Below are 15,674 nucleotides of genomic sequence, written 5' to 3'. Positions count from 1 at the left end.
GGGGAATACAACCAAAATGAAATATCCTAAGATCCTTGCGTTGTCAAGAGAAAAATAAAGATACTAACCTTAAAGTTTGTGATATTATATACATATTAACTTTTCTAGGGTAACTACTAGAAGAATAAAAATAAGATGTATAACTTCCAGACTAGTACAGGGAGAAATGAGAAAAGGAAAAAATCAACTTAAAAATATATAAAATCCATAATCATAGAGGGAAACATTAACATAACTCTTCAAGTAATAAATGATCAGACAAAAATATCAGGGCTATAAAGTTTGTATAATGCAATCCACAAGCTGATCTAATATGTATATGTAAAATATTGCATCCAATAACTAAAGGATACACATTTTTTTAAGTGGGCTCCATGCCCAGCATTGACCCCAAAGTGGGGCTTGAACACTTGATTCTGGTATCAAGATCTGAGCTGAGATCAAGAAGTGGATGCTTAACCAACTGAGCCACCCAGGTGCTCCCACATTATTTTCAAAAGCAAACAGAACATGACCATGTAATAAGCTATAAAGCAAAAAACTGGAAAACATAAAAAAGTAAGGAGAGAGCAAGAGGGAGAAAAGAAAGAATGTCCTTTAACCACAATGCTACTAAGATAGAAGTTAATAATAAAAAGATAAACAGAAATAATCTCATATGATTAGAAACTCTTTAAAAAAACCACAAAGCTAAATAACTCATGGGCCAAAGAAAAAATCTTCATGAAAATATAGAACACACAGAACTAAAAGGTGATTTCTAAAAATGCTACATTGCAAAACAGTGGGTGCAGCTAAAGCAATGATGAGAGGCAACTTTGTAGCCTTTTGTTTGATTTTTTTCTTTTTTCTAAACTCTATACCCAATGTGGGGCTCAAACTCACAACCCAGAGATCAAGAGTCACATGCTGTACTGACTGAGCCAAGCAGGTTCCCCAAGTCTGTAGTCTTGAATGTTTTATTAGAAAAGATGAAAGGCTAAGCATCCAACTTAATGTCAGAAATAAAACAACATAAGCCTCAAAAAGCATAGGAAAAGGAATCATACAGAGTAGAAAGCCACGAAATAGAAAACAAGGATACAATGGAGACAATGAATAAACCAAAAGTTGCTTCTTTAGAAAAACTAATCAAATTGAGGTCTGTATCAAATACAAGTGACTAAGCAAGAGTACTTAGCCTAGACTGGGGTGAGTGGGGATTGGGGAGCAGGAAGACTATGGGAAAGGGGAGTCATGAGCTGATCCTTGTAGGATGCATAAGAAAGGAAGAAAGGAAGGGAACATTCTAAGGAAGAGGGAAAACATGGACAAAAGTAATGTAGGAATAGCACAGCATGAAGGCTCAAGAGTACCACATGCAGTGCAGTATTAGTAGTAGATTAAGTTCAGGGCATGGAATATGTGAAGTAAGTCTAGAGAAGCTCAGGGCCCAAATATTAATAAAAAATATTCAACTGAGTCTTTACAACATACCCAGTATCATAGGCTGAATACATGATTATATCTTTTTATGTTGGCAACAAAAACTCCATGGGGTATGAATGTACTGTGCCCATTCTGTAAATAAAGAAACTGAGGTTCTGGGTAAAATTTTCCCACTGTTACATACAGAGGTATTTCAAACCCATATCTGTGTGGTTCCAAAGTCCATGCTACACTGCATCTCAAGTCATGGAAGCTTTCATATGGAGTCTTTATAAGGAGCCTGAACTTTATTCTTGAGGCAAATATTCAAATTTACCCCACAAAAAAAACCAAAACTCATCCTTACAGTTACAGTTTGGAATGGCATGACAGCTGCCACTACCCTATGCCACCAGGACAAAGAGTCCATTTGGCACAGGTGTCCAAAAAGTCAACGTACCAGAAACAGGCAATATTGCAACGTGGAGTGAGCAACAGGTGGGCTGATTTGAGTTCCTGAAACATATTTATAATTACTACCTGGGAGGCACAGACTGTTCAATGATGAGAACTGGATAACCATACGGCATTTTTCAACATCTTTATTGGAATATAATTCACATATCACACAATTCACCCATTTAAAGTATACAATTGAACAGTTTTTAGTGTAGTCATGGAGTTGCACAACCATCACCACAACCAAAATTAAGACATTTTCATCACCCCAGAGAGAAATCCTGTATAGCAGTCACTGCCAACTTCCCACCAAAAGGCTCCCTAGTCTCTAGGTAACCACGAACCTACTTTCTCCATGTAGATTTCTCTATTCTGAACAGTTCATCTAAATGAAATCACATAATGTGTGGTCTCTGTGACTGGCTTCCTTCATATAAGATGTTTTCAAGACTCATCCATGTTGTAGCATGTAATCAGTACATTCCTTTTCATGGCCGAATAATATTCCACTGTATGGTATACCACATTTTGTTTAGCCGTCAGCTAATGGACATCATTTGTTTCCACTTCTTGCCTATTGCGAATAATGCTACTATGAACATTAGCATACATGTGCTTTAGTGAACATGTGTTCATTTTTCTCGGGTGTGTACCTAGGAGTAAACTACTGGGATGTAGTAACTCCATGTTTAACATTTTGAGGACTGCCAAACCAGTTTTCAAATGGCTGCACCATTTTACATTCCCACCGAGAGTGTACAAGGGCTCTAACTTCTCTACATCTTCGCCAACACTTATGATTTGCTGTTTTAGATGCCCTAATGGGTCCAAAATGGTTTCAGCATGGTTTTGATTTTCATTTCCCTAATAGCTAATGACAGTATGTGACATTTTAATACAACCCTTCATGTGTCCTTTTTTTCTTTTTACACCAGATATTTTGACAAAACCTAAAAAATAAAGAAATAACCTATTGGAATTTTCAGGAGTTTCATTACCCAACTGTACATGGAATGCTTAATTAAACTTTACCCTGTGGGAAGAAGATCCAGGAATGGAGTAAAGAGCTAGATGTAGAGAGATGGTCAAGGGTAGAGAGAAGGTCTACTCAATACGTTATTTAAAAATTTTAAAGTGGCGGGGCACCTGGATGGCTGAGTTAGTTGAGTGTCCAACTTTGGCTCAGGTCGTGATCTCGCAGTTTGTGAGTTCGAGCCCCACATCAGGCTCAATGCTTGTCAGCCTCTCAGGGCAGAGCCCACTTCAGATCCTCTATTCCTCTCTCTCTCTCTGCCTCTCCCCCACTTGTATTCTCCCAAAAATAAATAAATATTTTAAAAAAGAAAATTTTAGAGTGGCTTTACATTTTGATGTGACTATTTCTATTTAGATGTAATGACTACCAAAAATAGCCATATCAAAATGCCCTGCTTTGAACTAGGACTGATCTACAAAACTAGAAGTGGTAAGGAAACGGGAAAGATGGATCTGGTTCACTCTCTTCCCCAGTATTTGTCATTACATCCTTCAAAAGTAAGTACCTGTAGGAATTCTTATATAGTGTTGCGTAGAAACTGCTACAATTCTTGTAAAGCAATTTAGCAATACATTCCAGAAGCCTGAAAATACACATGCCCTTTTTTTTTAATGTTTTATTTATTTCAGAGAGAGAGAGAGAGAGAGAGAGCAGGGGAGGGTCAGAGAGAGAGGGAGACACAGAATCCAAAACAGGCTCCAGGCTCTGAGCTGGCTGTCAGCACAGAACCCAACGCAGGGCTCGAACCCACGAACTGCGAGATCATGACCTGAGTCGGACGCTTAACTGACTGAGCCTCCCAGGTGCCCCAATATACCCAACCCTAATGTTTTATTTCTGCAAAGTTTATGTTAAGAAAATAATATAAAATGTGGGGGGGAAAAGCACTCCGGAAAATTTTTTCACAGAGGAATCAATCTAAACATTGGATAACATGAAAATGAATATATAAATAAATTTCCTGAATGAGATTTTTTTGGACACTTAAGATGACCTTTCTGAAAGGTTTGTATAGCACAAGAAAATGTCTAAATTATAACGTGGGCATTAATGTTAACAAAATAAAGTTATATCAGTTTTGTAAAACACTGACATTAATCATTATCAGGTGAAGTGTTTTGTTTGTTTGTTTGTTTGTTTGTTTTTAGAGAGAGAGATAAAGAGAGCACAAGCAGGGGAGGAGTACGGATGGAGAAAGAAAATCTTAAGCAGGTTCCACACTCAGCATGGAGCCCAGTGAAAACTTCGATCCCACGACCCTAGGATCATGACCTGAGCCGGAATCAAGAGTTGGATGCCCAATGGACTGAGCCACCCAGCGTCCCACATCAGCTAAATTTATGCTGAAGAGAGGATGGAAAGAAATGCCTCAAAACAAAAATAGTCATTGCATCTCCATGATCAGATTATAAATTTTTTTTATTTTTTTCCCAAGATTTTAATATTTTTTAAAATGCTTTTTAAATAAAATTAACAGCCAGGCTCAAAGCCCAGACCTGCACTGTATGATCTAAGTAATTAAGTAATTTCCAATGGTCTTCCTTATTTCTAGGGGGCCAGGAAATCATACTTATAGATTTTATTTAAATGTTTATTTATTTATTTTTGAGAAAGAGAGCACACGTACAAGTAGGGGAGGGGCCAGAGAGTGGGGGGAGACACAGAATCTAAAGCAGGCTCCAGGCTCTGAGCTGTCAGCACAGAACCCAACGTGGGGCTTGAACTCACAAACCGTAAGATCATGACCTGAGTGGAAGTTGGATGCTTAACTGACTGAGCCACCAAGGCGCCCCCATACTCTATTTAGATGGACAGGTGGTCAAGGGAACAAGACCCAGCCTGTGAGCCAGGAGACCTGGCGTCTAGGTCTAAGCTGTATGTCACTTAACACCTCTGAAGGGTGAGAGAGATGAAACACAGCCACACATACTTACTGTGTGGTGGCTCCAGCATGCAGGTTATACGTGTTATTAAACATAATTATTAAAATGGGACAAGCACCCTATGAGACAAGTCTGATGCGCCCTGTGCCACAACTAATAAGTGGTGGGGGTTCAAACCCAAATCTAACTCCATCCCAATTGACATCGGTCAAACAGAAACAATGAAGTCTACCTACCATACTCACTGCATAAAGTACAAGTCAACTTAGATAAATGTATGTAAAAGTTCCACATAAAACATCTACATTTACACTGAAATATAAAACCCTAAAGTTCTCCACACAGCCTGTCAATTCACTAGAAGTTGTTTTGTTTTAATATTTATTCATTTTTGAGAAACAGGGAGAGACAGAGCCTGATGCGGGGCTCAAACCCACAAACTGTGAGACCATGACCTGAGCCAAAGTCAGACGCTTAACGGACTGAGCCAACGAGGTGCCCTAGAAGTTTAATAGCACCTGAAGGTAAAATTGTGTGTGTTTTGCCCCCATAAGCTAACAAGTCAATGACAATTAAGGACTGTTTTTAGTGAATAGGAAGGAAAATTTTTTAATCATAATTAGGCAGATTATGCAAAGCAAATGATTATCTATTAGATGTTTAATCAACAGGGGAAACACAACACATATGAGACAAAAAGTGACTATCCATGATATTCATAAACCAATAGGAAAAACATAAACATAAGCAAAATATAAACATAAACAACCCCAAAAATAAATGAACACTTAAGAACACATTTAGGCATTTCACAGATTAGGTAGTACAAATGACTAGTAAACATACAAAAAAACCCAGCCTCAGTGACAAGCATAGAAATGTAAATCAAAAAAACATGTTTTACCTGTCAGTTCTGCAAAGACTTAGAAGATTATTAGAGGGCAGTATTAGAGAGGAGATGGGAAGAGGGGAATTCTCAAACACTGCTGGTGGCAAATTGATGGTAACCATCCAAATACAATGTGCATCTACCCTTTGACCCCCCAATTCCTAGGAATTTATCCTACAGCAGTATTTGTACAAATAAACACTTAATGTCTGAACAGTGATATGTATTTTGCCTTTCTTTGTAACCGCAAGGAAAAATGTGGAAACAATATCCATCAATAAATTCTATGAACCTATACTTACTAACAGAGAAGGATATCCATGCTAAAAAAGCAATTGCCAAATACTATACATATTGTGTAACTGTAGCATTTAAAATGAAATAAAATTGTTTATATTTATATACTATATATGTATCTCTTGCATTTCTACACGTGATTAATATCGTGGTCATTAGCACTGCTTATCCGGATATTCTGATTATCGTCTTTATACCCTCATGGCAGGACCACACTTCCCAAGCCCTGTGAAGCTAGCCATGCCATGTAATGCTTTGTGGGTGAAATGTAAGCACAGTCACTTCTGGGTAGAAGTCTTAAAAAGCAGTGCACAATTTGCACCTTCCCTTCCCCTCAGTGACTCAATGAAGCAGATGCTGAGCTAGAAGCATGGGTCTCTGAATAACAACATGATGAGAGCCCATCCCTTCCTTCCCACAAACCTTCCCTCCTTCCCTCCTTCCCTCCCAACCCACACCGAATCCCTGAGTATGAGCAAGAAATAAACTTTTGTTGGTATTAAGCCACTGATATTTTGTGGTTGCTTGTTACTACAGTACAATTCACTTGTCCTGAGACCTGCAGGAATAAGAAAAAAAAATCTGGAAAGACGAGCAAACCAAACTCTGACAGTGGTGTTGCCTCTTAAGGAGAAGAGTTAGAAGGGAAGGGGGATAGGGTAGGAAGTGGGGGTTAGGAGGTTTTATTTTATATACTTGGGAACTGTATACATTTTTATAAGCACATATTGCTTTTGAAACCTGTACAAATGTATTTGTAAATAATCTAAGAGGTCCAGAAAATTTCCCACTGTTGCTTTTTTAGATTCCAGTAAACCACAGTTCTGACATAAAGAGAAACAAAATCTCCCCAGGAGCATAAAGAACAAAACAGGAACACTGTCCTTCCTAAGAGTTCTAGACAGATGGACAGAAGGACTTCTCAGAAAAGTAACGTTCTACCGAACAGGGATGACAGTCACAGGAGAAACACTGCTCTATTCTTCCAGCTCCATTAAGGATGAGGTTTTATGATGACACAGAAGCAGATGGGGATAGAGAAAGAGTCGTCAGAATTTGCCTGCTAGGACTTACAAAGGCATTTATAAAAATTACTAGATAATGGTTCAAACACACCCAGGGAAACAAACATGCACACAAATGGCAGCCAAGGCAGCTGTTACAGCAAGGCACGACTTGATGTGATGTGAAAGGAGAGACATCAGTCCATCTCGAATAGAGAAACGGTGATTGTTCTCTCCAGCAAAACAATAATCTTTGCAGAGGGATCTCGGGGACACAACTTGGCTCCAGTGGAACAGCCACAAGAAGGGAGGAGCTCAAAACTAATTAAAGGACACCAAGGTTATTGGCCTGTTCACACCACCAAGTGTCTGTCATAAATTGTAATTAACATGTCATGGAAATTCATTGGAGGGAAAGTCAAACAGGCATTCCTGCTGTAAACACGGGCACTTTAAAGATTTTCTGATTTAATCCTCATGACAACCCTACCAAGTATTTTACGATCATTCTTAAAGATGAGGAATCTTGGGCTCAGAGAGGTAAAGCAAGTTGTCCAGGGTCACAGAGCCCAAGATTCAAACCCCTGTCTGGCTATAGTCTTCCCAGAGTCAATAGGGACGGCTATAGAGTAGTAAAGAGTAGGGATGACAGGGAAAGGTAAAGAAATCGGCCCAGGAAACCCTCATCTCTTCCACGCAGCTAACGGGTATATTCACTACACGATCTGGGAACTCAAATAGCTAACATAAGCTTCCTGTGGTGATGTATTTAACAATTAATACGCCAAAGTAGACACCAGGTTCAGAATGGAGGCTTCAAATTTTTCAATCAAATTCACAAAACCTTAAAAGTACAACTGATTTAAAAAGAACTTTAATTCTGTGTTATTTTAAAATTTTTAAACCTAAACTACATCACCTTGACATTCATTTAAAATGTAACTGTTGGGGCACCTTGGTGGCTCAGTCGGTTAAGTGTCACACGGAGCCTATTTGGGATTCCTCTCCCTATCTCTCTCAAAATGAATAAATTTAAAAAAAAAAAAAAGTATGAAAAAAATGTAACTGTCCCATATCCCTCAAGAGCTTTGTATGTTTTTGCTATTTGCTGTATCCCAAGAGCCCAAATATAGTCTGTCACAGAGCAGGTCTCAAAATATTTATGACATGATTCAAATGAGCTGGTCACATATGTTCTGGTTAAGCTGTAACCTATATATGCAGATTAAATTCTGTAATAGTTTTTTCCTAGTTTGTTTTGTTTTTGTTTTAAGTAAATCAGGACATGCTTGGGTGGCTCAGTCAGTTAAGCGTACGACTTCGGCTCAGGTCATTATCTCACTGTCCCTGAGTTCGAGCCCCGCATCAGGCTCTACGCTGATCGCAAAGAGCCTGAAGCCTGCTTCGGATTCTGTATCTCCCTCTGTCTCTCTGCCCCTCCTCCACTGATGCTCTGTCTCTCTCTGTCTCTCAAAAATGAATATACATTTTTTAAAAAAAACTTTTTAAGTAGATCAAACAACCAACATCTGTAATTGCTTAAAGGGAGAGAAATAGCTCACATATACCCAATATTGACAGGTGTGTCAAACACTGGATTAAGGCAATTTACATACATTCTCTTTTTTAATCTCACAAAAATTCTGCAAGTTAGTATCACTTGCCCATTGGTACAGTTCAAGAAATTGAGGCTCAGATTCTATACTTAGTACACAATTTGGGTCACACAAGTCATTGGTAGCCAAGATTTTGAATCCAAATTCCATGCTGGCTCATTCCAGGACACACTTCCCTTCGAGAGAAGGCACATAAAGAGTGCGCAGTTACTATTACAATATGTCCTTGTCAAAGAATAGATTTAAAAGAAAAAGAAAATGTATGATTGCATTTTTGCATTCAACTTCTGCTGATGCAAAACCAGAATCCAGAATGCTACCAAAACTGAGGCTATTTATAAAGGAGTATGTTTACATAACACGGGAAACAGCTCCAACAATTACTGCCCCCAAAAAACAAAATTTTAGTTTGTATTAGCTCTAGAACTTGCATGTGAGCCCCGGGAATTTGTAGTCATTCAAAGGACTAGTTAAGGTGTTCGTGTGGATTCATGAAGCTATTACACACCATGTTGTTCCCACAACAGTGGTAGTGGATTGTGCTTTTCATGCTGGGACAAATTCAACTGGCAAAGGGAGAATTCTGGTGGGTTAGGCGTTACAATAGCATGTCTGTTGAAAGGAGAGCATTTTATGGAGGAGGATATAAACTGTTCTGAAATATCAGGCTCTTTTCAAAAACTGGAACATAAATTGCAATGGCTATCACTGAAACAGGAAAGGGAGGTAAGATTAAACTACATGCTTTTTCATTTTATACCATACCTTGTTCCAGAAGGAATGAGATCCAGCAATTCAGACAGCAGGATCACATTCCATAGAGGAGCAAGGCAACTCAGCTAGTCAAATGGCACCCAAATCGCTTCTTCTCTGTGGGCAGCAGCAAGATAGGATTTGGAAGGTGCAGGCACCAAATGTTCCCTCTGCCAGGTAGGAAATATTTCAGTGTGTTTTATTTTAAGTCCTATTTGCAACAGCACTCTCCCGGTTCTGAGCAACTCCACTGTCGTTTGAGAGCTATGAGTCAGACAAATGGGAGCGTTACGAAGTGGAGAATCATAAAACACCGACAAGTGTGTTGGGGAACAAGACAGACTACTGTATGAACCCTGACTCTCCCTCTTACTTACTGTGCTCACCTCAATTTCTTCAATCCTTATCTGGGACTACTAATAATAGAGTAACTCCTGGTGGCGTGTGTTTTAGCAAAGGATTAGCTAAGAAGACAGTATAGGATTGTACACCGGCTACGAGCACAGGCCCTGGATGGCTCTGCCACTGTTACCTGTGTGGCCTTGGGCTAGCCCTATACAAACCTCTCCCTGAGCCTCAACTTCCTCATCTGTAATCTGGGAATGATAATAGGATCTACTTCAGAGAGTTGCCATGAAGATTAAATAAAATAATCCATAGTAAGTGTCTAATATTTCATGAACATAAAGCATGTAGCACAATGCCTAGCACATAACAGATATTTAATAAACAGTAACTGATGTTATATGCTATCAACAGGACAACATAAGTATATATATCCTAAAGAAAGGCTGGATAAACTTCAAAAACAGCACATGATTTGGAGCCTCTGAAATAAAGAACTCACACTGTAATAGATTGTGGGACAGAGGATTATCAACAAAGGTCATTCCATCAAATCTGAGTACCCTCACTCACACCAGCTAGTTGGTGTCCATGGCACCACTGTGCACATATCCACAACCTACATCTCCAGGGAGGGCAATTCATGACAATAGTGGCATCTATTCTCCTTGGTGTCTTTTCCCTAAGGTTTCTTTAATGATGGTGTCAAAACCACAAAAGAATACACAGGGGCTGGGGAGAAAGGCTCACACGATTGAAAGAGGACCACACGATTCCATAAATATTTATTGAGCACCTACTGGGAGCCAAGAACCATCCCTCTCTTTCATGTGGGCAACTTCAATAGTGACTCCATAAACCTAATTTTGCTACTCGAAAATAAACTTTAGCCTCACCTATAAGATTACAGAGCCAACATTTGTGAATTTTCCTTTGAGAGGCAAATTCAACATTGCGGACACAGTTGCATTAGACCTGACCAGAGTGGATATAACTGAAAACAGAATCATCAGGGACTTGGCGTGGTTCCCCTGGGGCTGAGAGAGTGGGCAAGAGGAGCAGAGTCTATATATGGCAAGATTCTGAAATCAGATTCAGGCAGAAGCTCAAGTTTCCTGGCCTGGCCTCCAACGCCCTCCGCGATCTGGCTCCTTCATCTCTCCCCACTCTCCCACATGCTCCCTAAGCTGCCATCATCCCACTCTGCTGACAAAACCTGACCCACCCTCCCTGCCTTGTTCCTATTCTGTGTGGAATGGCCAGTGCCCATTCAACTCCCAGACTGGACTGCCATTGTGTGCCTGTCTGTCCCTCACGCCGGGAGCTGCTGGAGGGCAAGGAGGGAATCCCATTCACGTCCATATGTCTAACTCCAACCCCAGGTCTGCAGACAGAGACCCAGGAGGAAACAGCAAGAGCCCAGAACGAAGGCTGGTTTCAAATGGAATCCCTGTTTCAAGTACTAGCTTTGCCACTTACTAGCCATATGACCTTGGATGAGTTAACCTCTATATACTTCAGTTTCCTCTTCTGTAAGATGGAGACAATGAGGCACTTCATTGGGTCGTTGGGAAAATCAAATCACTGTAGCTACATAAAGCCCTTGGAAGAGTGCTTGGCACAGGGTGAGAGTTATGTAAGGCTTCATCATAGCTGTTGACGTTCATTGATATCCTTGTTGTTAAATGTATGTGTGATAAAAATAAAAAGTGAAGGGAGAAGGAAGACTGTGTCCTGTAGCCAAGCAAATGTCGAATTCATATGCTGGCTCAGGGCTGCCCTGCTAAATGGACGGTCTGGTGGAGCCCCCTCACTATGCACTCTCAAAGGAACCACTGAGCTTTCACCCTGGCTGGTGTTCACCACCTCATTTCTTCCCTGGGCTCCCCGCCCACCCCTGCCAAAGCCGGCCAGCCGGGCACTCTCAAATCTTGCGGCCACAGCACAGCATGACATACAAAGGACACCAATCAATGCCTTATCTCCCAGCCCTGGTCCTCGAACATCAGTGCTGGGCATTACAGATGATCTTGTCCAACATCATCCCTGAAACATATGTGGAAACTGAGGCCCGGAGAGGTTGTGTCTACGCTTTGTTAGTGACTGCTTTATATATGTTACTTTTTCATGCAGTCAATTTCATAGTAGGTACTAACAAGACTATGATCATAGTTTAAAGCTGGAAGGGACTGAAAGTTTACCTACTCTCGTACTTTTCAAACTCCACATTCTAGGGTGTCAAGATGAAATGTGAGCTCTGGGGCAAGTATTTCATTCATTCATTTGGCAAATCTTTATTGAATACCTATGATGTACCACAGGTCAAATACCACTCCTGTCCTCAGCACCTCACAGACTCATGGGAAGAGTGGTATCAGTAATCACACATCTACTAGGAAAATCCTATTGTTGTGACAGTTTGTTTTAAAATATACCAGGAGTATCTCCACTTACATGCCAATATGCTTTCTGAGTGAGAGGAAGAAGGCAAGGTTGGGGTGGTGGGGGCAGTTACAGGTAATGCCTGGAAACTGCCTGTCCGTCCACTGCGTTTGCCAGCACAAGGGCCACATGTAGACTAACATTACCATTGTGTCAGAGAGCCTGGGAACCACTGAACTGGTCCAAACCACCCCCATTGATAGACAGGCAAACGAAGAGGCTTAAAGAGTTTTCATTCACTTGTCAAACTACCATAGTCGATAACTGGAAGAACGTTAAAATCTTGTAGCGGCTCACACAGCCTTCCAAAACACAAGTGCACATCCCACAGCAAGGCCCATGGTCTGACCCCCGCTCCTTTCTCCAGCCTCACCGCACCGCCATCCTGCCGCCCACTCATCTCCAGCCATACTGAACTACATGCAAAGCCCCACATGTGCCTCTGCTGTGCCCATACTATGCCCTCTGGTAGAGACTCAAAGCTGATGGCCCTAAATAACTCCTACTCCTTTTCAGCACTCAGAACTCAGCTCCCATCTCTCTCCTCCCAGAGCACCTACACCTGTACACAGGGACAGGGAAACACTCATCACACAGTGTATTCATCCATTCAACAAATATTTATTGAACACCTTCTATGTGCCAAGCACCTGAGGATACGGCAGTAAATAAAACAAAGCCCCTGCCCTCACGGGGCTTACATTCTAATGAGGGAAAATGTAACATAATGTCAGGTAGAGTTTAGTGCTATTTGATAAAAGAAAGAAGAGCAAGGTTGGTGGAGGAATGGATCACGGGGGAAGGCTTCTCTGAGGAGGAAGCATTTGCTCAGAGATCAAAAGTGACAGCAAGACATGCAAATAACTGGGAAAAGAGCATTCCAGGAAGCAGCAGCAGAGACCCTATAAGCACTTCAGTGATTTCTTTTGTGTTTTTTTCCCCTACTGAACTATAAGTCCTTGAGGGCAAGGGGTACATCTTAAGCATCTTTGATTTCCAGGGTCAGCATCCATATGGACTGAGTACATGAACCTGGCATAAATGCCTGCTGGTTTCTGGGTCCCTCTGGCTCCATCTCTCAGGATCTAGGCAGCTTCATGTCTCTCTCTGCCACAGGCCTAAGCGAAGCACGGGCTCTCCTTGGCCCAGTCGGCCTTGCCTGGTTCTGAGGCCTGGTTTAGTCCCTGGATTCTCTCTTTATTAGGACCATGGCACTAACAAGTTCTCCGATTTTATCTTGTTCTGGCCCTCACAACTCTGACCCAGACCTGGGACTCGGTCCAGAACTGGGAGCCTCCCTCCAGGTTTCCGAGGCATGGAAGTCCTCCCCTGAACCCCAAGCCCAAGCCTGGGAACCCTGACACCTGGAGTCAGACTTCCCCAGTGGCTAACCCCTACCTGGACGTCTGCCCCGCCTGATTCTTATCTTCCCTCCAGGCCACATGTCCCCTTCCTGTTGGGCCATCAACCCTCTGATCCCATCGGTCCTTTCTGTGGCCATCTCCAACTTCATTAAACCATTCCTGAATGTCTGCCGTAGCCAAAGCACAGAGCTAAGCACCTGAGTCTTCCTGTCACCTGCTACAGATTCCTGTTCCACCAGCAGACCATTTGGGTCTAAGTCTCCAGGCTTGACTACCCTAAATCACAATCCCAATACTCCCGAAATCCTGTTAAAAAGCCTTAGAAGCTGAAAATAAAGTCGAATGGCTTTATCCACTCAGGCAACTGCAACAGACACCCCTCGGTGTCTTCGGTGCTTCATTCCAGCCCCCACTAGGTCTAAACTGGGCTCGGGGAGGAATAATCCATTCCTTCATCCACCCTTTCAGCCACCACTTGTCACATGCTACAGCCACACGCCAGGCCCTAGAATATAAAATACAGTTCCTGCGCTGATGATGACGGTGGTGGCGACAGTGATGGGGAAAGAGAGTGGAGACAGTGGTAAGATTAGTTACCATTTATTGCACACTTGTGCTACGCTACAATAAGCAGTGAGTCTTCTAATACTAACGAAACTAAGAGGCAGTTGTTATTAGCTTCACTTTACAGAGAAGGAACTAGGCTTAAGAGGTGAAGCGACTTGCTCAAAGTCACACAGCTAAGTAGCAGGGTGTGGTGAGACCCTAAGTCTCTCTGTCTCCAAAGTACAAACTGTTCAACTGCCACACAGTAAGTGCTGAACAAAGATGAAGTGCTAAATGAAGAAGTGAAAGACAGTCCCGGGCCCCCGAGGACTCAAAGCTGGTGGAGGAGACAGACACAGAAGTAGGCTAAGATCTACAACGCAGAATAGTGCTGACACCTAGAAACCAGAGCTGTAGGGGAGCCACGGGAAGGAGTGGCTAACTTGACCCGGAGCGGGCTGGAAGCCTTCTGGAGGAAGTGACTTTGGGGCTAGGCTTTGAAGGATGAGCACTTGGAGCCTGGCGCTGGGCGGGAGCTCAGCCCTCAGCCCTGGCCTGGGCCGCGCCGGGTCCTCCGAGGTCGAAATGTCCACCCTCCCGCCGTGCCCACGCGGCCGGGCCAGGCCTCACCTCCTTCCACTTGAGCTGGCGGATGCTGATCTTCAAGGCGTCCAGGGAGGTCCTGGCCTTGGAGCTGTCCACGGTGACCGGCCGCTGGGAGTGGTGCTCCTCCGTCCCGCGGCCCGAGCTCCGTCTGCAGCCCCGGCCCTTGCTGCGGGGCTTCCCGTGCGGGCAGAGGCCCCGCGCCCGAGCCGGCTGCGGCTTGGCCAGGGGCAGCGAGGGCGGCGGCCGCGGGACGACGCGGGCGTCCCCCTCCTCGGCCGCGCGGTGCTGCGCCGGGGCCGGGTCCTTGGGCTGCTCCTCTGGCGTCTTGCGTTCCGGCTCCCCGGCCGCGCCCGAGTCCACGAGGACCTGCTCTGCTGCCGCCGCCGCCGCCTGCGCTTTGGTCATGGCCACCGCCTCCGCCTCCCACCGGGCCGCCAGCTCCCTCTCTGAGCTGCCCCGCTGCATGGCGCTCAGGGCCGGTGCCAGCGCCAGTGCCACCGCCGCCGCCACCGCTCCGCCGCTCCGGCCCGCGACCAACCTGCCGCCGCTGCAGCCGCTGCCACGCGCTCCCCGCCCGAGCTCGTTGCCATGATCGCTCAGGCTTCGGTTGACTAGGGCAGTCGCCGCCTCGGGACGGGGCCCGGGAAGGGACAATCGCCGCTCCAGCCCCAGCGACCTCATAGGCGACGGCGCGCACGTGACCAGTCCTGTCACAGAGGCCGCGGCGGCCATCTTGGAAGAGGGCGGAACGCCTCCAGAGCCCGCCGGGAGAGAGGACGCAGCTTTCTGAGGGTGCAGAACTTGGAGAAGCGCAAGGTGAGATGGAGCGTGCGAAGGTGTTGGGCACTTGTGGGGCTCCTGAGCCTGGCAGCTGCGGAAGACAGACGAAAATCTCAAACTAGGGGCCCGCTTTTCTCTCCACCCCCCCCAACCCGTACACGATCGCTGGGATAACTCCTCTCGGGAGGGGCAGGCAGAACCTCACCCACTGGAGGGAACTGCACCATCGGGAATCTTCTCTGTGTGA

The 15,674-nt window shown here is 43.9% G+C and overlaps 1 protein-coding gene across 8 annotated transcripts in view; it reads right to left on the bottom strand.

The window, feature by feature from the left end:
• Positions 1 to 15,390, bottom strand: part of TTLL11 (tubulin tyrosine ligase like 11) — a 238,409-nt gene extending 223,019 nt beyond the window's left edge. For all 8 annotated transcript variants that reach the window (XM_039234674.1, XM_039234676.1, XM_039234677.1 and 5 more), the window contains exon 1: positions 14,672 to 15,390. In XM_039234674.1, coding sequence (XP_039090605.1) covers positions 14,672 to 15,379 — 708 coding nt within the window. In that variant the 5' untranslated portion in view covers positions 15,380 to 15,390. The remainder of the gene's footprint in view (positions 1 to 14,671) is intronic.
• Positions 15,391 to 15,674: the final 284 nt, after the last annotated feature.

The sequence above is a fragment of the Hyaena hyaena genome, unplaced genomic scaffold (assembly GCF_003009895.1).
Source record: "Hyaena hyaena isolate Hyena2069 unplaced genomic scaffold, ASM300989v1 scaffold_90, whole genome shotgun sequence".
NCBI lineage: Eukaryota > Metazoa > Chordata > Mammalia > Carnivora > Hyaenidae > Hyaena > Hyaena hyaena.
The sequence above is the reverse complement of the archived record's forward strand: the minus strand, read 5'-3'. Positions and strand labels throughout refer to the sequence as shown.